The sequence below is a fragment of the Nuphar pumila genome, chromosome 14 (genome assembly GCF_984573655.1).
Source record: "Nuphar pumila chromosome 14, dmNupPumi1.hap1.1, whole genome shotgun sequence".
In the NCBI taxonomy this organism is placed as follows: Eukaryota; Viridiplantae; Streptophyta; class Magnoliopsida; order Nymphaeales; family Nymphaeaceae; genus Nuphar; species Nuphar pumila.
Window position 1 is genome coordinate 12,538,330 of NC_143262.1, and position 25,154 is coordinate 12,563,483.

The 25,154-nt window shown below is 40.5% G+C and overlaps 1 protein-coding gene across 1 annotated transcript in view; it reads right to left on the reverse strand.

Annotated features, from left to right (window-relative positions):
• LOC149816405 (uncharacterized) overlaps window positions 1-20,860 on the reverse strand; it is a 44,930-nt gene extending 24,070 nt beyond the window's left edge. The window contains exons 1-4 of the mRNA XM_089986883.1: window positions 20,766-20,860; window positions 13,365-13,448; window positions 12,767-12,815; window positions 12,510-12,615 (exon numbers count right to left, since the gene is read on the reverse strand). Coding sequence (XP_089843009.1) covers window positions 12,510-12,615; window positions 12,767-12,815; window positions 13,365-13,448; window positions 20,766-20,860 — 334 coding nt within the window. The remainder of the gene's footprint in view (window positions 1-12,509; window positions 12,616-12,766; window positions 12,816-13,364; window positions 13,449-20,765) is intronic.
• Window positions 20,861-25,154: the final 4,294 nt, after the last annotated feature.

Genomic DNA, 25,154 nt, shown 5'->3' on the forward strand with positions numbered 1-25,154 from the left:
ATACATAGCCGAGGAATGTGGAGGAAAGCATCGCCAATGATTCGGCTCAAAGGCCGTCACGCATTAAGCATCCCATTCAACGATGGGTGAGTTATGAGACCTCACTTGATTTCCAGTTATTTATGTCTCAGCTCACAAAACAGGATGAACCCACTTGTTTTAATCAAGCTCTTCAATCCCGTCATTGGACTGAAGCTATGAATGAAGAAATGGAAGCTCTTCATGAATGCCAGACTTGGGAAATAGTCCCTCGGCCAGAAGGAAAGAATGTTGTTGGCTCAAAATGGAACATAAAATAAAATATAAGCCAAAAGGAAGTATTGACAGATATAAGGCGCGACTTGTTGCTCGAGGATTCACACAACAATATGGTGAAGACTACGACGAAACTTTTAGTCCCGTAGTCAAAATGGGTACTATTCGTATCATCATATCCCTAGCAGTCGATCAAGGTTGGAGCCTTAGCCAGATGGATGTTAAAAATGCATTTTTGCATGGAACTTTAAAGGAAGAAGTGTATATTGAGCAACCACCTGGTTATGCCGAGAAGGATCCTACTGCCTGGGTGTGCAAACTAAGGAAATCTCTGTATGGGTTGAAACAGGCGTCCCGTTCCTGGTTTGAAAGTTTCTCTATGCAAATTCAGAGTTATGGTTTTAGAAGATGCTCTCTGGATCACTCACTCTTTATTTACCAAAAGGCAGACATTGTTATACATCTTCTTATATATGTTGACGACATTGTGATAACTGGGAGCTCAGATAATCATGTGCAAGACGTGAAACAGTTTTTAATGAAAACTTTCAAGATGAAAGATTTAGGGGAGTTGCAGTACTTTCTTGGTGTGGAAGTTGACAGACAACAAGACACATTGACACTCATGCAACAAAAATACACTCTTGACCTTCTGGAAAGAGTCGGGATGACGAATTGCAAACCAGTCAGCACTCCTAGTGTATTACATCAAAGGCTGAGCTCTGAAGATGGTCATCTTTGTGTAAACTCTACAACGTATAGAAGTCTCGTGGGGATGTTACAGTACTTGACCTTTACCAGACCTGATATAGTTTATGCTGTCAATCAGGTATCCCAGTTTATGCATGCTCCAACGGAGGGTCATATGGAAGCTGTGAAGCGCATTCTACGATATTTAAAAGGAACTATAGGAGACTGACTTGTTTATCGCAAGAACGATAATCTGCATAGAGGACATGAACTCATCACTTATACAGACGCAGATTGGGCAGGGGATCCAGATGAGAGACGATCTGTCTCTGGATATTGTGTATATATTGGGCACAATTTAGTGTCCTGGAGCAGCAGAAAACAAAAGGCAGTGGCACGATCAAGTACAGAGGCTGAATACAGATCGATGGCTGCAGGCACGGCAGAAGCCACATGGATTAGACACTTATTGAGTGATCTTGGGGAGACAATTATTCGATCATTTCTTTTATGTGACAATCAAAGCACAATAAACATTGCATGTAACCCTATCCAGCATAGCAGAACGAAGCACATTGAGATTGATCAACATTTCATACGGCAGAAAGTCGAGATGAAGGAGATAGAACTACGTCATGTTCGAACAGAAGATCAAGTGGCAGACCTGTTTACCAAGGGATTAATAGGACGTCAATTTTGGCTATTGAAGAGCAAGTTGTACATGCTCCAAAATCACGTACAACTTGAGGGAGGGTGTTAGAATACAGTTTGCATATGCGTATGGATCTGGATCCAGATCCATACGCATATTATATGAACACATGCAATATAACCTCATTAATGGCATTTTTGTAGTATCACTGTACATGATTTACTTTATAATGTTTAGGGTTTTGGAGGTCGAGCATTGCAGTGTCGCCCCAGCCATTGTGAATCTCTCTCTCTCTCTCTCTCTCTCTCTCTCTCTCTCTCTCTCTTTCTCACTCTCTCTCTCTCCTTATTTCCTGTAAGCAAATCCGATACTCTCTACCTGTAGAGTTAGTTGAACTGCTATAGTGGCTCTTTGGCTTGTTTAGCACTTTGGTCCTTACTGCTCTCGTATTTAGCTATTTGCTTTACTTGAGTTTTGCTTGCCATACTCGACAGCATGTATGGTTAGCTCTGTTTTGTTTCTCCTATTTAGTTTAGTAATTATCTTGTTTATTGCATTCTTTATTTCTTCTTGTCTTTTGCACCCCTACTAGTTTTTCGTGAAACTGACCCATTTCATGGGCAGGTGGTGAACAGGTTGAAGCAGCTTGCGATGGCACGATGACGTGATGAGATCAAGATGAGACTTTTTCCCTAACGTTTCGCTCCTAAGGACATTTTTGGTAAATATGGTATAGAGTTTTTTTGAAAGCCTCTCTTCTGATTAAACTCTGAATTATTAAAACTGTGTTACCAAAACTCCGCTTCTTTTTAGTTCAATAAATATATTTGAGTTGCAAATCGGTTTGTAATGGAAAGTTTGTGCTGTAATGGGCCCAAGGTCCAGGAAGTTTCTATTTCAAACACGATTTTCCACTGAAATCTCTGTTTCAAACTCTGATAAATGATCGATTGCAAAGCTTTCAACCTTTTTCATAAAAGGTTTCAAGTCCAGGATTTTTGGGGCGTTACATATAGTTGGTGTTATTGAGCTTCATGGGTAGGGTGGTGATCATTCTCGTTCATCCTCCATAAGAACAAGAAGAGAAAGAGAGAAAGATAGATAAATAAAGAGAAATAAGAGAATGAAGGCGAAATTCTTTTGGGCACCACAAGTTCACGATCATACGATCCATGACCTCACATCCACACGAGCAAGCTTTTACCATGATCAAAATAGCAATGGCTCTGATACCATGTAATGAAACCAAGAGCTCTCCACACACCTCATATAAAAGGCCAATACAAGGAGTGTGCTACAAAAATGGTGCGGAACCCAAGACATTCCAAATTGTAATCCAAATGCCAAATAAAAATACATTTGAATACTAACAAGATACAAACTAATACAAGTTTTGTGAATAAATGATTTTATTCATAATGAACAATAAAATACATAAAAACCTCACTACAAATTGCACTCAAGAACACTAAAAAATATCTAGAACTACCCATCGCTCTCTCACTTTACAAAGGCATACACCTACCCATATTTATAGAGAAAGGTAGACAGAAGAAGAGAAAAAGTGGAATGGAGAAGGGAAGTCTTCTCTCATCAAAGAATGAGAGAGAGCTCCCAATGGCTAGAATTCTAACCATTGGGAGCTAGTCAAACTAGCTTTGACTTGACTCTCATATATATTAAATAATATATATGTATACATACATATATATATACTTATATCACATTAATCTTAACACCCCACTCAAACTTATAGTGTCTCACTGTAAGTTTGAAATTACAAGAGAAGAAACCCATTACACAAAATGTCTTCATAGACTTCATCAAGTTCTTCTATTTGGTGTCTCTTCAAGGGATACTCAATCATATGCTCCATTACATAAAGGATCTTCAATATCATCAATTCTTGATAATTCTCGAATTGTCTTTAGAATCATCCATACTGTTAATATTTGGAGAACCTCTAAAGAGAGCAAAACAAGAGCAATCTAACAAAAAAAAACTATACTTTTATATATATATATATATATATATATATATATATATATATATATATTATGGAGAGGATGGCCAAGCACACCAACATAAGATATGTACAAAATATTTAATAAGTCAATTTAACATTTTTCAAAATCATTTAAAGTAAGAATTGATTTTGAACAATCATTAACTACAAACATGATAGTCATTGAGAAACTCGACTTCAAATAAAGAAATCAAAGTTCTTACATTAAGAGAACATAATTGCATATTATAAAAAAGAAAAATGCATGCAAATAAGCTCATAACTCATTAATTACTTATTCACAAAAACACGCATTATTCAATGCATACATATTGTTGAAGGATGGATGAGAAGCACCGAACCCTAGGTAGTGAGAGAGAGAGAGACGGCTGCACAGGAAAACTAATTCATTCAATAATGATTAGGGCTAATCTCTATGTTATATAGAGAGAGGCCAAAAAGAGAAATAAAACATAAGTCCCTCAATAAAATAAAAATTCAAATAACCTCTAGTTTAGGAAAACTTAACCATAAAACCTCTTAATCTCAACACTCCCCCTCAAGCTGAAGCATAGATATCGATCATGCTCAACTTGTTACAACAATGGGAGAAACTAGGCCTCGCAAGGGCCTTGGTAAAGACATCAACAACTTATCTTCGGAAGATACATGAGCTGTGCAAATATAACCAGCCTGAATCAAGTCACGTACATAGTGACAGTCAACTTCAATATGTTTAGTCCTTTCATGAAAAACTGGGTTGTTGGCAATATATGTAGCAGCCCTATTGTCACACACCATCACCATAGGTAGGGATACTTTTACCTGAAGTTCGATCAAAACTGATTTTACCCACATGATCTCAGCTGCAGTCTGAGCCATAGCTCTGTATTCAGATTCAGCACTCGACCTGGCTACAACAGTTTGTTTCTTACTCCTCCAGGTAACAAGATTTCCTCCCACAAAAACACAGAATCCAGTTGTTGATTTTCTATCTTCGATAGACCCCGCATAATCTGCGTCAGTGTAAGCAACAACGTCCAAGGAAGGATTTTGTTTAAACAACAGTCCTTTACCAGGAGATGACTTTAAGTACCTGAGAACCATCATAGCTGCATCCCAGTGAGCTTTGGTAGGTTTATCCATGAATTGACTAATTTTACTCACGGCTAATGAAATGTCAGGTCTAGTAACGGTCACATATAACAACTTACCCACCAAGGATCTAAAACTGGTACTATCCACATATTCAGATTTCTCATCGAACATATGAGTTTTGGGATCCATAGGAATGTTAGCTGGCTTCGCTCCTAGCATTCCAGTCTCTTTTAACATCACATACTTTCTTTGTGACAACACTAAGCCCTCTTTGTTTCTTGCAGCCTCAATACCCAAAAAATATCGAAGGGAACCAAGATCTTTAGTAACAAAGTGTTTCTGAAGATGATCCTTTGTTGCGGAAATATCTTAGGCACTGCTTCCTGTTAATATGATGTCATCGACATATACCACCATAACCACAATTCCAGAACTAGTTTTCTTGATAAACAAGGAGTGCTCTGAGGTTGACCTGACAAATCCAAAATCCGACATTACCTCAAATAATTTTTGAAACCATGCCCGAGGACTCTGCTTCAGACCATAAATAGCCTTATTTAATTTGCACACTTTCTGACACTCCCCATGAACCTCAAAGCCTGGGGGTTGTTGCATATAGACTGTTTCATGTAAATCTCCATACAAAAAGGCATTCTTGACATTCAACTGAGACAAGGGCCATCCATAGTGCACTACAACAGAGAGAACGAGACGAATAGTGCCAAGATGAGCGACTGGAGAAAAAGTGGCAAAAAAGTCAACACCATAAGTCTGAGTATAGCCTTTTGCAACCAACCGGGCTTTGTACCGTTCAATTGACCCATCCGAGTTATATTTAATGGTATATACCCATTTGCGGCCAACAATATATGCATCAGTTGGAGGATCAACCAAGTCCCAAGTGCCCCTAGAACATAGGGCATCCATCTCATCCTGCATAGCCTGCATCCATTTGGGGTCGAATAGAGCCTGACTGTGATGAAGCGAAACAGAGGAGGCAGACAAAGCTGAGATAAAATTCTTCATAGAAGCCCCAAGATTAACTTCAGAAACAAACTGAGAAATGGGATGAAGGGTGCACTGTCTTTTCCCTTTTCGCAGAGCAATAGGAAGATCCTCATCAAGAGCAGAAACTTCAGTATGCTCAGAGATACTTGCCTCAGGAGAAGGAGATAATGGGGGCATGGTGGTAGGTGGTAACCTATGAGTATACACTATAGGAGAGTTTCTGTATCGAGACTCCTCAGAGGATGGAGCCACAGGCTTTGGAGTGAACGACTATAAAGGAAAAGGGGGAATTGGCAGAGGAAAGACATCACCCTGACTCTCATGTATCCTTGGAGTAGTACTCGTGAAATATGGAGTAGACTCAAAGAAGGTAACATCCGCACTGACATACTCTTTATAGGATATAGGGTCATAGCAACGATATCCTTTTTTATTCTTAGGATACCCAAGGAAAACACATTTAATAGATTGTGAAGCAAGTTTATCTCGTTCAGGACCCAGCTTATGCACAAAGCACACACATCCAAAAACTTTAGGGGGGATAGGAAAAAGAGGAACCTCAGGATGGAGAATTTGGATTGGGATATGTTCTTCTACAGAACTTGAAGGCATGCGGTTTATAAGAAAACCAGCAGTCAAAACTGCATCTCCCCAGTATGACGCAGGCATATTGGATTGAATCATTAGGCACCGAGCGACATTGAGAATTTGTCTATGTTTCCTCTCAGCCACACCATTTTGTTGGGATGTATGAGGACATGTAAATTGAGGTTGAATCCCTTTATCAGAATAGAATTGAAGCAAATCGTTGGATTTAAACTCAAGAGCATTATCAGTGCGAACAATTCTAACACACACGTCAAATTGAGCTTTTATTTCAACAATCAAAGATTTAAGAATGACAGGGCCTTGAGACCAATCTTTTAACAAGAACACCCACAATAACATTGAGAAGTCGAACAATTCTAACACACACGTCAAATTGAGCTTTTATTTCAACAATCAAAGATTTAAGAATGACAGGGCCTTGAGACCAATCTTTTAACAAGAACACCCACAATAACATTGAGAAGTCATCAACAATGACCAAATAATGACACTGAGACCTACTAGGAATCCTACTCGGACCCCATACATCGACATGAAGAAGTTCAAACAATCTTTGACTTGATGGACTTTGACTAGAGGGAAAAGAGCTTCGGCAATGTTTTCCCAATTGACATGTTTCGCATTGAAAAGAAACTGAGGGAGATATATGAGGAATGACTCGACGAAGTTTTGGCACTGGAAGATGACCCAGACGATGATGCCATAACAAAGGACTCGAGGAAGACGTAACAGCAGAATAGACAGAACCCTCTGGTTGATGTAGATAATACACACCACCTTCCTCATAGCCGCCACTGATCCTCTTCCCCCCGTAAGCAAGTCTTGAAAAGTGCAACCCATAGGATCAAAAATTACCCTACAATTCAACTATTTTGTCATTCTACTGACAGATAATAAATTCTGTGGAAAAGAAGGAGCATGAAGAACATTTGACAGTTGAAGGGTAGGGGAAATAGACGTTTCCCTACCCTACAATTGGGGAAGAACTGCCATCAGCAAGGACTACCCCTTTTTGATCGGATACAGGATTTAAACTTGAAAAGTTACTCGAATTTCCGCACAAGTGTCTGGATGCTCCAGAATCAATAATCCACTTACCACCTTGGCCAGATAGGCCATCACCTGCCAAGCACGCACCTTTAGCAACAGAAGACTTTGAAGAGGATGAGCATAAAGTAAGAAGCTTGTTATATTCAGCCCGACTAAGAATTATATAATCATTGGAGCAATCCGCATCTGATTTAACCACTTGAGCCATAAGGAAAGAATGGGTTAAAAACGAACAGGTACTCAGATTGATGACACTAATTTGTCTCCACCACGACAGGTACTCAGATTGATGACAAAAAAAAACTGTTACACTATGTAGGTCTAAAAAAAAAAACTGTTACTCTGCTTCACGACGTCTGTGCAACATCCATACTGAATATTTAATTCTATTTCAGCCAAAAAAAAATTTTACCCACTTGAATAGCAGGTTTTATACTCCCAGCAGCCACACCACAGATGACATCTTGACAGGCTTCAAGCAACATAGAGGATAGCATGTGACACTCACACATCAACTGATACGACAACCAGCAGTTGTTCACACACAAAGAAAAGACCACGACAGTCATGAACAACAGCCCTCAACAAGAATATTTTTTTTTTAGCACAGCAGGGCATCAAGCCTGCAGTTTCCACGACAGTAATGAACAGCAGCCCACAAACATGAATGATAATTTAAAATTTTTCCAGCACAGCAGGGAATATCACTCTTGTTGTTTCCATATTCTGAAATAAACTACCAACTGAAATGAAACAACCAACAAAGATCCAGTGAATCACGACCAACAATAATATGCAGACGCAGAAAATAAATCATGACAGTTGCTGCTCCCAGACAAATATAGCTCGACAGCCAACAAGAATACCAATTCTTCAGGGCACGGTTAAAACAAATCAGTGATTTTTTCAATCACAAGCAACAGCACAACAGGTGAGATTGTTGTTTCTCCCAAACAGCAGAAAATCACGAAGAAAAGAGTATCACGACAAATGGGATTGTTGGTGTGCCCAAACAGCAGGACATCACGGCAGGAGATCACGACAAATGAGATTGTTTGTGGCTTCCAAACAGCAGGAAATCACGGCAGGAAAACTCGGCAACAGAAAAGCACGGCAGAAAATCCTGGAAATCACGGCAAGGCTTCTCCCATGCAACAGAAAATCACGGCAAGAACAAAACATCTGCTCCCTTAGATCTGATGACAGATCTGGGTCATCAAATCCCAGATCTGTTATCAGATCTTACACAGAATAAGAACTGACCTGATTTGAAGAATAATTTTTTTTTTGTTGGTGTAGATCGTTCGAAGATTGATCACGATCGACGATCACGCTCCCACGATCGACTGCTCTGATACCATGTTGAAGGATGGATGAGAAGCACCGAACCCTAGGTAGTGAGAGAGAGAGAAAGGAGAGAGAGAGACGGTTGCACAGGAAAACTAATTCATTCAATAATGATTAGGGCTAATCTCTATGTTATATAGAGAGAGGCCAAAAAGAGAAATTACACATAAGTCCCTCAATAAAATAAAAATTCAAATAACCTCTAATTTAGGAAAACTTAACCATAAAACCTCTTAATCTCAACACATATATTTATCACATTAATGCATGATAGACCTAAAATATGAATTTTTCAAGCAATCATTAATACCATGAAGAAATAACCCACAAAAGAGTTTAAATCCCAAAATATTTTTACCCATAAGAAGATACAAGAAATGATTTCCATCACTTAATTAAGAGAAGTTAAATGCACAAAGATCAATTACATCTTTTGAAGCAATATCAATCATGCAACTAAAGAAATCACTTATGGACCAATTTTAAAAAATAATAATAAACAAACTTTCAAGAGCACATGCTTAGAAACAAGCAAAAATACAAAAAAGGGATCCCTCATGAGAATCCACACAAATACAACAAGAGCATAATCATCATGCTACTAAAAGGCCAAAGACACACACAAAGGTGTGCATAAACATCTCTTATTTACATATAATGACACTTAAAACAAGTGCATCAGCAACTAGAACAAGATCATAATGCCAACGATGGGCTAAAATCACACACTAAGGTGTGAATAAACATCTCTTATCTACATATAATGATACTAAAAAATCAAGTGTATCAGCGGCTAGATCAAGAGTATAATCTCAATGCCAACAATGGGCTAAAAACACATACGAAGGTGTGAACAAGCATCTCTTGTCTACATATAATGACACTTAGATAAGAGGCATAAAAAAGAGAAGAGACTCGAGGTAAGAAAGCTTGTAATGGAAAACACACTAATGCTATCAATAAGAATAAAAAAATTAATAATCTTTCGAAACTCCATAGTTTCATAACTGCCATCACAAGATATCAAGCATCAAATGACCATATAAGAAAAAGAATGTTAAAATACATGCATAAAAACCGGGGCCAATCACCTGCTAGTTAGACACATACCTCTACTGACAAGATGACATGAGGTGCACACACAACTCACCCTAACGACTAACTCGGATTTTCAACAACAATGAGTTTAGAGGCCAATCATCTATCATCAAGACTCAAGGCAAATGATAACACGTCACTCATAAACTTGAGTATCTAGATTGATAGGATGATATGAGGTGCACGCATAACTCACCACAATAGCTAACCTTAACCCAATAACAACAAGGCCAAAAACAAATGATGCATTATATAAAATTCAGTGATGAACAATCCAAATGTCATAAAAAGGCAATATATACAAAAATTAATTTCCAAATAGATGAGTTCATAAAAGGAACCAATTTGAAAATACAATTTCAAATTAAAAATCCAATAAAGAAGATGAAATCTTAGAATGAATGTAGTGCAATCATATGCCCAACAATATGTCCCATGTCAATTTTTACAATCTTTAATAAGCAAACAAGAAGCATGCTTAATATAAGCAATTCTTCAAAAATGAATTCATAAATCCACCAATCAAGGAATAAGTGCCCTAAGGCACATCACATGCAAATGATCAAATAACTCTCAAAGAGAAGACAAGAACAATATATATGATCTAAAAAAGAAGCCTTTTAGATTTAAATCATAAGTCTACTATGAGACAACAATGACATGTAACATTAAGGAAATAACACATATACAGATTCTCGAGGAACTATTTATAAACCTAAAAGCATACATAATTATTACTAATCATAAATACTCAAAGCAATAAGATAATCTAATAACTTATAGCCACATAGGCTATAAAAAAGCTATGAATTTTAATACTACATACTAAATATCACTCACAATGCCTCAAATATAAGACTTCTAAGAGGCAAAATACAATCCATAAGGAGAAAAACAAGTTAATATTATACAAAATGCATTCAAGCATATATGAACAAAACATCCAATGCAAGAGTCATTTGTAATACAAATGACAAAAAGAAATGAATACAAGTCATATATAAAGATATCCAAGATCATTCTCAAGTATAATCAATCGAGAATGTTTTTCAAAGAATTAATTTAGCAAAATGAAAGCAATATATTAAAGTCAATCATTGAAGCTACATAAAAATATGAGACATGAGCATGTCGATAAGAGAGCATACAAGATATTCAAGGTATTACTAAATAATTAAAATTATGATGACTCAAGATATACATTATACAAGAATCTAAATTTCTCAAGGAATACATTTTTAACATAAAATTCACATAATATACCTAATAATCATGCCTTCACACATGCTTAAGGGCACCAATGATCATTACGATAAAACAAAATACATACAACAAAAAATTAGTATTTTGCCAGCAACATGAAAACATATAAGCATAGTATTTAAGATTTAAAAAAAAACACATACTCTTGTAAAATATAATTTTCATGACGACATTTTTCAAAAAATATACATATTCATAATCAAAACATATTTTATGTAAACATGCTTACACAAAAACATGTATCAAAAGTCAAAAAATTTCACAAGTTCTAATTTTAATTAACTTGAAAACATATTCATTTTTAACATATTAATAAATATCTACTATATTTCAAGCACTTTTTTTCTTAATATATACCATAAATATTTAAAGTAGAGAATCCAAAGAAAATACATATCAGGATACGAGAGTCTCGAGTCCAAGCTGTTAATCAATTCAAATCTTTCTTTCGAAGCACAAACACGAACAAGATACCAAGACCAAGATACCTTGCTATGATACCATGTTACGAAATGGCATAGAACCCAAGATATTCCAAATCGTAATCCAAATGTCAAATCAAAATACATTTGAATACTAACAAGATATAAAATAATACAAGTTTTGTGAATAAATGATTTCATTTTTAATGAACAATAAAATACATAAAAACCTCACTACAAAATGCACTCAAGAACATTCAAAAATATCTAGAACTACCCATCACTCTCTCACTTTACAAAGGCACACACCCACCCACCCACCCATATTTATAGAGTAAAGTAGAGAAGAAGAGAAAAAATGAAATGGAGAGGGGAAGTCCTCTCTCATTAAAGAATGAGAGATAGCTCCCAACGGCTAGCTAGCTTTGACTTGACTCCCATATATATATATATATATATATATATACTTATATTACATTAATCTTAACAGTGAGAAGCTCCAAAGGAAATAGCTGTTGGGGGCTCCCCAACAACTAGAAATCTAGTCTTGGGAGCTCCCAACAGCTATATGACCGTTGTATTGTCAAGGGACAAAATGAAAAAATAAAAGACAAAAAATCCCCTAAGAGGTGACACCTGTTATAATGGTCAAAAGACCAAAATACCCCTGGACATACAAATGTATATATATAACAAATATATATATGTAGATGAACATATATATAGCAACTATTTTTCTAACAGTTTATACTCTCTTATTATTTGTACATGCAGATTTTCTAATAACGTTTTCGGTTCTTAAGCTTCAAGAATTAGCTAGAGGGCATCCTATTTGATAAAAAAATATTGCAAGATTTTTGCCTCACAATAAATAAAGGTGGTATTTTATAGTTTATACTAGGTATTGCTACAGTGGTTTATGTACTATCTACCTATGAATGCTATCTAATAAAATGTAGACACAAGACATTCTAAAAGAATCAATTGAAGAGATAGAAGTGCATATTCTTACCTTCATTCAATCTTTCTAACAACTCTGAATGTTTTTCTACAATTACAGGGCCCTGGTATGGACCACCATCACTTGTAATCTCAGATTCTGGATATTCAGCAAATACCTTCAAAATTGAATGTCAAAACAATTAATTAAATGTCACTCATCAATTACAATAATCTCAAGAACTCATGATGTAAGACTATAGAGAAAATATCAAACAAACAGAATCACTAAAGGCTTTCAAAATCACATACTGGCATACCTCACCATACCTGCTTCAAACGAAATGAAACCATGTTTTTCAGAATGTCCCAATCATGCCTGCAACAATAACAGAAGAAATATAAGTTTTCTACTCACACTTTAACAAATCAATTTTTAGCAAAGGAGACAACATATTCACTTTTGAATTTGCAAAGGCAGCAGCACAATTTTGTCAGAAGAAAAGAAAGCATCTCAACTTAGTATTAGTGGTTGTGCCATAAGGGCATGGAATGAACAAGTGCTAAGCTCGTAAGTATGTGTACTTTTGATAAATGATCAAGGCAACACAAAGCCTCATTAAACAAAAGGAGAAAAAAAAAGGCAAATATTGATACAACTTAATAAGATAGGTGACCAAACTTATTTCCTACAAAATCCATATCTTCAACTCTTTGTTGCTTTTACTTGAGAACAAGTTCTGAGATACATAGAAGCATGCAACTTCCAAATATTTCAAATTTCAGTATTCCAGAAAAACATATATTAGCAGGAGAAAAGTCATCCTAACCATGATATCACTGTGATTGATTAAATGCATATGGTGCTACCAGACTTTCACACTTGAAAGCTGAGGTCTCATTTACCTAGCCAAGAAAGTCAACATACCAATATTTTCCTGTTGCAGCAATCACTTCAATGATACTTCTAACTTCTTCAGTGATGTTATGGTTTGGAGTCCCATCCCTAGAACTTCATGAACAAAAGAATAACACAATCATTATTTTTTAGTAGAACAAAGCATTTCAAGTGCATAATGAAGTTATGCAATAGAAAGTGTAGTAAGAAAATATGCTTAAAAACAGTCAGATCAAGCTTCCCATATATTTTTCTGACCCATCTAGCACAAGTGAGAGAGAGAGAGAGAGTTTTCTACTTATTCCAAAGAAAAGATGGAAAATATGAGGAAGAAAACTCAACCAACAATTGAACAATTGGATAGAGAGGAGTACCAGTTAACATTAACAAGGCATCATCACTGTTGTGGCTTTTGTTTGAAAGTCATATCTTTTGTAGAACTCAATTGATGCATGTCATTATAGTGGGTTTATGTGCTTATTAATATAAAAAAGGTGTTGCACAGACTGTCTGATGCAGCCTTCAAAGGGCAGTGATAAGATCAATGAAGACTCAGCCTGTGATGCGCACTCCAGTTCCTGCGTAACTCTGATGAAAGCTGGACAGGCACACTTGAATATAATAGGATGCTGAACAGACTTAAGGAAAACAATAAATCTCACCCAAATGGTGAGTAGAAACTGATTTTATTAAATACTCGATGTCCCTGGCAGACTGATGAATAACAAGTGAATAAAGAATGAAAAGAACTACGAACTTTAATGAAAGAAAACAAATGCAAAGGGAGACGAAAACAAGGCTGCTGAGGACAAGAAAAAGAAGCTGTCGTTATTCTCAAAAAACTGTCCCACGCAGCCCTAGGATGTGCTTTTTAAGGATGGTCAATGGATCCGGGTCCGGACCCGAACCTGGACCTGGATCCGAACCCGAGAAGGCCTCAATTCTGGACTGGATCGGTGCTGAGCCGGGTCTTCCCTTTCCTGGAGTAGGTGCGCGTTATCTTCCGGCATCGAGTCAACTCACCTGGGGTCGGACCCTGCTGCTGGGTCCGATCGTCCATTCCCACTGGTGGATCGGGTTCTCTGGCCGTGCCAGGGTCACCTGGTACTGGTACTGGTACCGCCTGCACTGCATCATTCTCCCCTGGTTGGGAAGAAGTCGGCTCCGACGACTTGTTGTCTCCACAGTAAGCATATAGATCAGACACATTGAAAATTGGGGAAATGTTCCAATCGGGAGGCAGTTCTATAAGGTAGGCATTCGTCCCTAAACGTCGTAGGACCTGGAAGGGACCATATTTCTTAGGACTCAGTTTATTATAGGTGCCCACGGGAAAACGCTCAGGACGCAGGTAGACCCAAACAAGCTGACCGACTTGAAACTGAATGTCGCGACGACCTTGGTCAACGAAGGCTTTGTACGCTTCGTAACTCTCGATGAGTTTGGCCCGGACTTGCCTATGTATATCACGCATGTATTCAACAGCATCAAAGGCGTCTGGGGCGGGGTCAGGGAGACTGGACACTGGAGCTAGATCGACGACATGAGTGGGCGACCGACCATAAACCACTTGAAAATGAGACTTAACTGTGGACCTATTGATGGAACTATTATACGCAAACTCGGCTTGAGGCAAGACTAGATCCCAGGTTTTAACATTTTCCCCTACTAGGCTCCTTAACAAGTTTCCTAAGGTGCGGTTCACAACTTCGGTTTGACCATCGGTTTGGGGGTGGTACGCACTACTGAACTGAAGCTTGGTCTTCAACAAAGCCCATAACGATTTCCAAAAATGGCTCATAAAACGCGTGTCACGATCAGAAGTGATTGTGTGGGGTAAACCATGGAAGCGAGCGACGTCCTTGAAATAATAGGACGCTACTAAAGAGGCATCGGTTGTTCGCTTACACGGGACGAAAATAGCCATTTTGGAGAACCGATCAACAACGACTAAAATTGAATCAAAACGACGTGGCGTCCTTGGGAGGCCCAAGATAAAATCCATGGATACGTGCTCCCACGGCCGTTCAGGAATAGGTAATGGAGTATACAGACCACTGTTCTGACGATGACCCTTGGACACTTGACACACATGACACCCTTCGATGAACTTGACAACATCTTTGCGCATTTTAGGCCAAAAGTATCGTTCATCTAACAGAGCGAACGTCTTATCATGCCCGAAATGCCCTGCTAACCCTCCTTCATGTAATTCAGAAATCAACTGAAGCCTAAGGGAGAAATCAGACACACATAATTTGTTCCCACGGAAGAGGTAACCATTATGAATACTAAAACGGGGGTCGAGGGTGCGATCTGAAGAGATGCACCTCTCCCAGACTTGTTGAAAATCCAGGTCCGTGAGATATAATTCTTTGCACTGTTCGAACCCAACGACCTGCACTGACATAGTCATCAGGAGGTTGTTCTTCCTGCTAAGAGCGTCAGCCACCTTGTTGAGGGTACCCGATTGATGGCGAATTGAAAAGGTGTACTCTTGCAAGAAACTGACCCACTTAGCATGACGAGCACTCAACTTCTTTTGACTATTCAGATACTTCAATGCCTCATGGTCTGTGTACAAGACAAATTCCTTATAAATGAGATAATGTCTCCAATAACGAAGGGCTTGTACAACGGCATAAAACTCAACATCATACGTGGAATACTGACACCTGGCATGCGTCAGCTTCTCACTAAAGAAGGCAACAGGTCTGCGATTCTGACTCAAGACTGCGCCAATTCCCACCTTGGAGGCGTCGCGCTCAACCTCGAAGACTGCACTAAAATCAGAAAGGGCTAAGACAGGGGCACTGGTCATTTTCTCTTTGATGATAGAAAAGGCTTTTTCCGCAGCAGGCGTCCACTGGAAACTAGTACCCTTGAGGCACTCCGTGATGGGGGCCATGAGGGTGCTGAAATTTTTCACGAAACGTCGGTAAAAAGTGGTCAATCCGTGAAAGCTACGGATCTCTCCAATAGTCTTTGGGACAGGCCAATCGACAATCGCGCGAACCTTCGCGGGGTCTGCCTTAACTCTATCAGATGACACAATGAAGCCTAGGAAAACAACACTGGACGTCATAAACTCACACTTCTTCGCATTGACATACAATTTTTCTCTCCTTAAAATCTCTAAGACCTGACGCAAGTGACTCAAATGGTCAGACACAGATGAACTATAAATCAAAATATCATCGAAATATACCACGACAAACTTCCCTATACAAGGACGTAGCACTTGGGTCATCATATTCATGAAAGTACTTGGGGCATTGGATAACCCAAACGACATGACTAACCACTCGTACAACCCATCACGTGTCTTGAATGCCGTCTTTCACTCATCCCCTTCTCGGATACGAATCTGGTGATACCCACTTTTTAAATCGATTTTGGAGAAAATGGAAGCACCAGCCAACATATCAAACATATCATCCAATCGAGGGATGGGAAAACGGTATTTGACAGTTATGCGGTTTATGGCTCGACTATCCACACACATGCGCATGGACCCATCCTTCTTAGGGGTGAGCAGGGTGGGTACTGCGCAAGGGCTCACACTTTCACGAATAAAGCCCTTTTGCAGTAACTCCTGGACCTGCCTTAATAACTCGGCATGCTCGGAGGGGTTCATACGATACGCGGGGAGATTGGGAAGACTCGACCCTGGCACAAAATCAATAGCATGCTGCACGACACGCATGGAAGGAAGACCATCTGGAAGGTCATCCGGCATAATGTCGCTAAACTCTTCAATAAGGGGTTTGATGTCCGTAGGAACTGGTAACGACGTACTCACTGAGGGTTTAGCCACTACAGCATAACAATAACCATCCTCCTGACATTGGTTCAAGAAAGACCGGTAGGATAGTCCGGCCAGTCGGGGAACTCGCTCAGGCTTATCTACCGTGGGAAACCCCGTCTCCTTGATGGGGAGAAGGATTATCTTATGACCTTTAAAGATGAACGAGTACGTGTTCCTACGGCCATCATGAATGGTTTTGCGATCAAACTGCCAAGGACGTCCCAACAGGATGTGGCATGCACTCATACGGGCCACATCACACCACACCTCGTCGTGGTAGTGTTCTCCCATGGAGAATCTGACTAAACAACGTTGGGTGATGGGAACCTCATTTCCTTTTTTGAACCACGCCATCTTGTAGGGGTGAGACAGTTTCTCGGTTCTCAGGTTCAAGGTAGACACAACGCTCTCGGACACCATGTTCTCACAAGCACCAGTGTCGATAATAACATCACATGCATGACCCTCACAGTTGCATCGGGTTCTAAAGATGTTGTTCTGTAACCATTCGGCAGGGGTCGACTCACGGGGTGCGGTCAGGACATGACGGATGGATAATAGATTATCGACATTGCCGTCGAACTCTACGACTTCTCTCTCATCCTCATCCTCGCCCAAGAACTCACTCTCACTCTCGGATGCTGACTCCACAATACCTTCGACGAGATGGGTGTTTTTGGCCACAGTGGGACACCTAGACGCGACATGCCCTAGCTCCTGACACCTAAAACAACGGATGGTAGACTCACTAGGTTTGGTTTTAGACCGGGTATTGAATGCGGGTCCGGACGGATCAGGTTTGCTAAATTCTGCTCTAGGGGTAGACTTTGAGTCCTCCTTCCTAGGGGAGCTCGCTCCCCTGATTGGAAAACTCGACTTATGTCGACTCGACTGGTCACTACGGGAAGTCCTATATTCCTGCCTCCGTTTCAACTTTTCCTCGACGTTCATGGCATAACTGCTGGCCTGATCTAATGTCTCAACCGTGATACAGCTGAAGTCGTCAGAAATAACAGGACAGAGACCAGAGACGTACCTCGTGACCTGTTGGCGGGCAGTTTCCTCGATCTGCACCCGTAGAGACAGACGATGGAACTCGGCAGTGTACTCCGCCACAGTACGAGTGCCCTGACGCAGGGTTAGATACTCCTTATAAGCTCTCTCAGCGTGATCCGAAGGCACGAATTTTGATTGCATCAGTCTTTGCATCTCCTCCCACGACTGTACGCACCCTAGCCCCTGCCGCTCCCTCGATCGCTGCAACTCCACCCACCATGTCTGTGCTAACCCTCTCAACCGAGTGGACGCTAAAGAGACACGACGGTGCTCTGCTACGGTGTGGTAGTCAAAGAAAAACTGCACGGCATAGGACCAGTCAAAGAACTGCTCAGCGTTGAATCGTCCTGCAAACTCCGGAAGGTCCAGTTTCACTCCATACATGGAGGGATGCTCTGCTGTCCTCTGTTGTCGAGCCTCCACCATTCCTGCAGGATACTCACTCCAGAACGCGTCGTCGTCCCAAGCTGCTTCATCGTCCTCTATGCGGTGTTGTTCGCCTGGATGCTGGTGCTGACGGACTCCACCGAGGGGTGGTCGATGCTCAGGTCGCGCTGCTCCCTGCAGAAATTGTCGTGCCCGGGTTCGCCCGCGGGCGGGCACCACCTGTGGCTGTCGCTGTGGTACAGGTATGTAAGGGGGTCCTACTAAAGGGGAGGGGTTGGGTTGGGTCTCTGGCTCTAAGTGGGTAGGAAAGGGGTAGTAAGGGTTTGGGTTATGATAATGGGGTAGGGTCAGGCGAGGTACTGGGTTTTGGATCGGGAATGGGTTATTGGGTTGGTTAGGGTTCGGGTATTTAGTTGGGTTGGGGTAGGACTGGGATGGTTCGCCCGACTGGATATGGATCGGGCCTAACCCTAAACTATTCGTCGGACCCAGATTCGGGTAGGTTGGATCGGGGATCGAGTTGTGAGGATAAGAGGTTTTGTTCGAACTCGATCCACGATCCATATGAGTATGGGTCTGGTTTTGACCCGACTCAAGATCAAGCTGGAGTTCCGTCAGGGTCCGATACAAGTTCGGGTCGGTATGGGATCCATGTTGGGTTTCAAACATCACGGGTTGGATCGGATTCGGAGCGAACTGCGAACCAAACCCAACTGGGTAGGCTGGGTATGGGGCTGCCAGACCCGGACCCGCTCCTGAGAACCCAAAGGGTGGTCCTCGGTAATCGGGTCCGAACCCGAATAAAATAACCTCCTGACCGGTCCCTGAGGGTTCAGGTCCAGACCACAGGGGATCGGTCCCCTTAGTTTTCGAGTTCCCAGCAGCCACACCACCGCGTGCGGGCGCTGGGAGGATTGACAGACCCCTCCCTGCACGAACTGACGCTGGCACACCCACAGCCTGAGTCGGCGTCGAACCCAGGTCATGCAGGCCAGGTCCCGCCTGCATTCCCAAGTGCGTGGGTCGATGCCAGGCCTGCGGGTTTGCACCAGTGAGGGAAGGATCTCCCAAAGGCCCCGGGGTAGGTTGCATCGCAGTCCCACCAGAGATCAGGGGGGCGTACCTTGCTGACGCACTTCTCGACAGACGGTCCGGCGCAGGCCTTCTCCAAAACCCTCCTGAGTCACCGCTGGCTGGGGACCCAATTGGGCCGTTTCGTTCATGGCAGCCGTGAGGATACCAGCGTCGCCCACAGGGGCCTCCACTGGTTGGGTCGTCGCCGGGTTCGATCCTGGGGTCGATTCAATGGCGACAAGTCGAAAGTCCATCCCGTCCATCCTCTTTGTGATTCCAGCCATCTCTCGGTTCAGGCGCAACATATTTTCCTGCATCTTTGTCATCATCTCCATCATGCGCATCATTGGGTCCTCGGTAATGGCTTCTTCCCGTTCCTTGCCACGTGCCGAGTCGTCCCTCGTCTCTTGAGCCATGTTGTTGCTGACGGAGGATGCCTGGGCTCTGATACCACGTTGATGCAGCCTTCAAAGGGCTGTGATAAGATCAATGAAGACTCAGCCTGTGATGCGCACTCCAGTTCCTGCGTAACTCTGATGAAAGCTGGACAGGCACACTTGAATATAATAGGATGCTGAACAGACTTAAGGAAAACAATAAATCTCACCCAAATGGTGAGTAGAAACTGATTTTATTAAATACTCGATGTCCCTGGCAGACTGATGAATAACAAGTGAATAAAGAATGAAAAGAACTACGAACTTTAATGAAAGAAAACAAATGCAAAGGGAGACGAAAACAAGGCTGTTGAGGACAAGAAAAAGAAGTTGTCGTTATTCTCAAAAAACTGTCCCACGCAGCCCTAGGATGTGCTTTTTAAGGATGGTCAATGGATCCGGGTCCGGACCCGGATCCGAACCCGAGAAGGCCTCAATTCTGGACTGGATCGGTGCTGAGCCGGGTCTTCCCTTTCCTGGAGTAGGTGCGCGTTATCTTCCGGCATCGAGTCAACTCACCAGGGGTCGGACCCTGCTGCTGGGTCCGATCGTCCATTCCCACTGGTGGATCGGGTTCTCTGGCCGTGCCAGGGTCACCTGGTACTGGTACCGCCTGCTCTGCATCACTGTCACTTCCTGAAGACAATAAGAACTAAAGAGACATCATACCCAAGATGCTTGTATGGCGGAACCAGGTTTTCAGCATCATGATCCTCATCAACCAAGGGCAATGTGGATGGTTCCACATTTTCAGCTGGAGCCATCTCCAAGAATTGGCTATCTCAAGCTGCACATAAATGAAAGTTTTAACTCACTGAAAAATTTAACAATCATAACAATTATGCTCCTAAAAAAAAAACTTAAACGCCAACACAACACGAAAAATGAGGTCCTTTCTGTAATTAAATATGCGAAAAAGTAAAGAGTGCTCTAAGCACTTACAACATCCACTAATGAACAAACAACAAGGGCTAATACCCAAACCCAAAGGAGACAACACAACATAAAAATATAAATGCCTCTTATTGAAAGAGAGAGAACTCTCAAGAGTGAAAAATACAAGAGGGGTTCACCCCTATTTATACACAAAAGAAGGAAGGGAGGAGTGGCCATATGGCCTTAAAAGAAGAGCCACCTAGGGGCTCCCATGGAGTCGTTGGGAGCCCCCAACGGTCACAAATGTGACCGTTGGGGGCCCCATCGACTCCATGGTGGGGCCCCTATTAGGTGGACAAAAAACCAAAAAAATAAAAGATAAAAAATAAAAAATAAAAAATACAAAAAGAAATAAAAGAAACAAGTACCCCTATCGGGTACTTGTGAAATGACTAAAATACCCCTATCGGGTATTTTAGATTATACAAATATATATGTATATAAATATATACATATATATGAATTACATATATTTTAACACCCTCCCTCAAGCTTTACGGGGATATGACCGAAAGCTTGTTAAGAAGAAACAAAAACCGAGGAGCTGCAAGAGCCTTAGTGAAGAAGTCCGCCAACTGGTACTCTGATGTGACGTAAGGTAGTGCTATGGTTCCTCTTAGGTATTCATCACGAACGTAATGGCAGTCCATCTCAATATGCTTGGTACGCTCATGGAAGGTGTGATTGCTTGCAATATAGATTGCGCTTTTGTTGTCGCAACACAGCTTCGAAGGAGTAGAGATGACAATGCCCATATCACTGAGGAGGCTTCTTAACCACACAAGTTCCATGGTTGTAGTGGCCATAGCACGATATTCGGCTTCCGTTGAGGACAAGGATACTTTGTGTTGCTTCTTGCATCTCCAAGAAATCATAGAGTCACCTAAGAAAACACAAAATCCAGTAGTTGAGACTCGGTCATTGGGATTTCCTCCCCAATCTGCATCAGTATAAGCAATTAAATCAAGGGATGAGGCAGAGGAAAGAAAAACTCCCTTAGTTATGGTATTTTTGATATATCTGACGATCCTTAAGACTGCACTCATGTGCACAGTTGTAGGTGCATGTTGAAATTGACTGACAGAGTGAACGGCATGAGCAATGTCTGGCCGTGTGATGGATAAGTAGGTTAGAGACCCAACAAGTTGCCGGTAGGGAGTAGGATCCTCGAGAGGTGTTCCATCTTCCAACCTTAATTTTGCATTGATGACTTCTGGGGTTTCTGTCTTCTTATCGTCGGAAATACCAGATTTGGAACAGATGTCAGCAGCAAGTTTCATCTGAGAGAGAATGTACCCTCGAGGAGAGTACGCCACTTCAATTCCTAAAAAATATCTTAAGAATCCAAGGTCAGACATATCAAAATTTTCTTTCAAAACCTTTTTAATATCATTAATGCCTTTCTCATCACTTCCTGTGATGATCATATCATCAACATAAAGTAGTAAAATAACTACTGAAGACCCTGCACTTTTCACAAACAAAGCAGTGTCAGTATAACATGAACGAAAATTCAAACTTGTCATTACATTACTAAATCTATCATACCAAGCCTTTGGGGCTTGTTTTAAACCATATAATGCCTTTTTAAGTTTAAGAATTTTATTTTTACCAATACATACTCCTGGTGGGGGATCCATGTAAACTTCTTCATTTAATTCGCCATTTAGAAAGGCATTCTTAACATCGAGTTGATAGATAGGTCATTTTTTCACTGACGCAATAGCAATAAGAGTCCTAACACTAGTCATTCTAGCAACAGGTGCGAAGGTTTCTTCATAATCTATACCATATTCCTGAGCATATCCTTTAGCTACTAACCGTGCTTTATAACGTTCTAATGAACCATCACTCTTGGTTTTAATTTTGAAGACCCATCTACATCCTATTGATTTCTTTCCAGTGGGTAACGAAGTTATTTCCCAAGTTTTTGCTTTTTCAAGGGCACTAAGCTCTAAGTTCATGGCTTCAACCCATTGGGGAATATTTTTGGCCTCATTATAGTGTGAAGGTTCATGAAATGAATGCAACGCAATTAGACATGCTCTATATCTAGGAGTTAAGGACTCATAGAAAACAAACCTATTAGGAGGATTGGAGATCCGACTGGATCTCCTTAAAGATGTTTCTTCAATGTTGGATCCTTGAGAGTATTTTTCTAAGGCACTTATTTGAGTTTGTTGACCACGCCTAACATATGTTTGGATTGGTCTATTATTCTCATCTATAGCATTATCAAGAGGAATTTCCTCTAGGTCATTCAAAGACTCATTAGAGATTTCCTCTTCTTGAGGAGTCTCATCTTCTTGAGATAGAAAATCAAATAAAAAAGTATATTCACTTTCGTCAATATCTTTAGTTTTCACAAAACCATTCTCATTTTCCAAAAATGTTACATCTTTGGATACATAGAGTTTGTTATTTTTCAAGTCAAAACATCTAAAACCCTTTTGATTTTCTCCATAACCCAAGAAAACACATTCAATAGCTTTAGGAGATAATTTGTCCCGTTTATGAGTAAGGACAAAACATTTGCATCCGAAGACTCTTAATCTATTGAAGTCTGGTGTTCTTTCAAATAGTTTTTCGTATGGAGATGTATTCTGTAAGGATGAAGATATCATTCTATTTATTAAGTAAGTTGAGGTTAAGGCCGCTTCGGCCCAAAAATTCTTTGGAATTTCTTTGGAAATAAGGAGTGTCCTAGTGGTTTCCATGATATGTCTATGCTTTCTTTCGGCCAAGCCGTTTTGTTGGGGAGTCCTAGGACACGATCTTTGATGACAAATTCCATTTACTTCTAAATAGTTTTGAAATTCATTTGATAAATATTCTCCACCCGAATCGGATCTAAGAGTAGAGATATTACTTGAAAATTGATTTTTAACTATCATATGAAATTTTTTGAACTCAAAGACTTCGGATTTTAAATTGAGAAAGTAAATCCATACATACCTAGTGTAGTCATCGATGAAAGTGACATAATAGGAGTACCCTCCTTTAGACATGACGGGGGAAGGACCCCAAACATCCGAATGGACTAACTCAAAAGGTCTTTTGGACACAAAAGTTCGGTTTGGAAAAGGAGTAGATTTCATTTTGCCAAAAATACAATTCTTGCAAACAAAATGTTTCTCATTACAAAATTTCTTTCCAAATGAAAAGGAGTACATTTTTTAGAAACTTGGATGTCCAAGTCTTTGATGCCAAATATCAATATTTTTATCTTGGACATGGTTACAAAAAGAGTTAACGGGGAGTTTCAAGTTGCTCATGTAATAGAGATCTCCCCTTCTATGGCCTTGCCCAATCAGCTTCCCGGACCGGAGATCCTGTATAGAGCAATCCTTAGTTGAGAAGGAGATTTTACATCCATGATCGCATATTTGAGCAACAGAGAGGAGATTTAAATTAAGTTGAGGTACAACTCTCACGTTTGGCACAAAGAAGTCTTTTGAAAAGTTTAAAGTTCCAAAACTTTTTACTTGTAAAGATGTACCATCGGCAGTTGAAACATAGGAGTTTTTATAATTATTACATAAATCGGAAAGCTTATTTTCAAGGGGGGTCATATGAAAGGAAGCTCCAGAGTCAAGGATCCAAGACGACATACCTGGAGGAGAGGAAGAAGCTACGGCGGCACCCGAAGTTGATGGAATCTTGAGTAGAGTTTGTAGTGCCTCCGATAGTTGAGCAAGAGAAAAAGAGTCTGTTCCTTTGATTGCTTCCTCTTTCTTTTGAGTGGCTTATTCAACGGAAGCAACTTTATTTTTTGGTGCTTCATTCAACTTAGGGCAATTAGGTCTTATATGACCCGGTTCTTGACAATGATGGCAAATGGCTTTTCTATAGTTGCCATTATAGTTATTTTGCCTTCCAAAATGAGGAGGTTTGTAGGTTTTCATATGGTTGCCGGGTTTAGATACGGCCAAGACATCATTTCCTCCTTTAATCATGCCAAGACGGGTTTCTTCTTGGCATATTTCGGCAATGGCATCTTCCAAAGGAAGAGGCTTTGATCTATGTAGGAGGGAGGATCTAACTTGTCCATACTCGGGCCTAAGCCCATGTAAAAATTGGAAAAAGTGTTCTTTTTCCATTTGTTCTCTCCTTAATTCCACA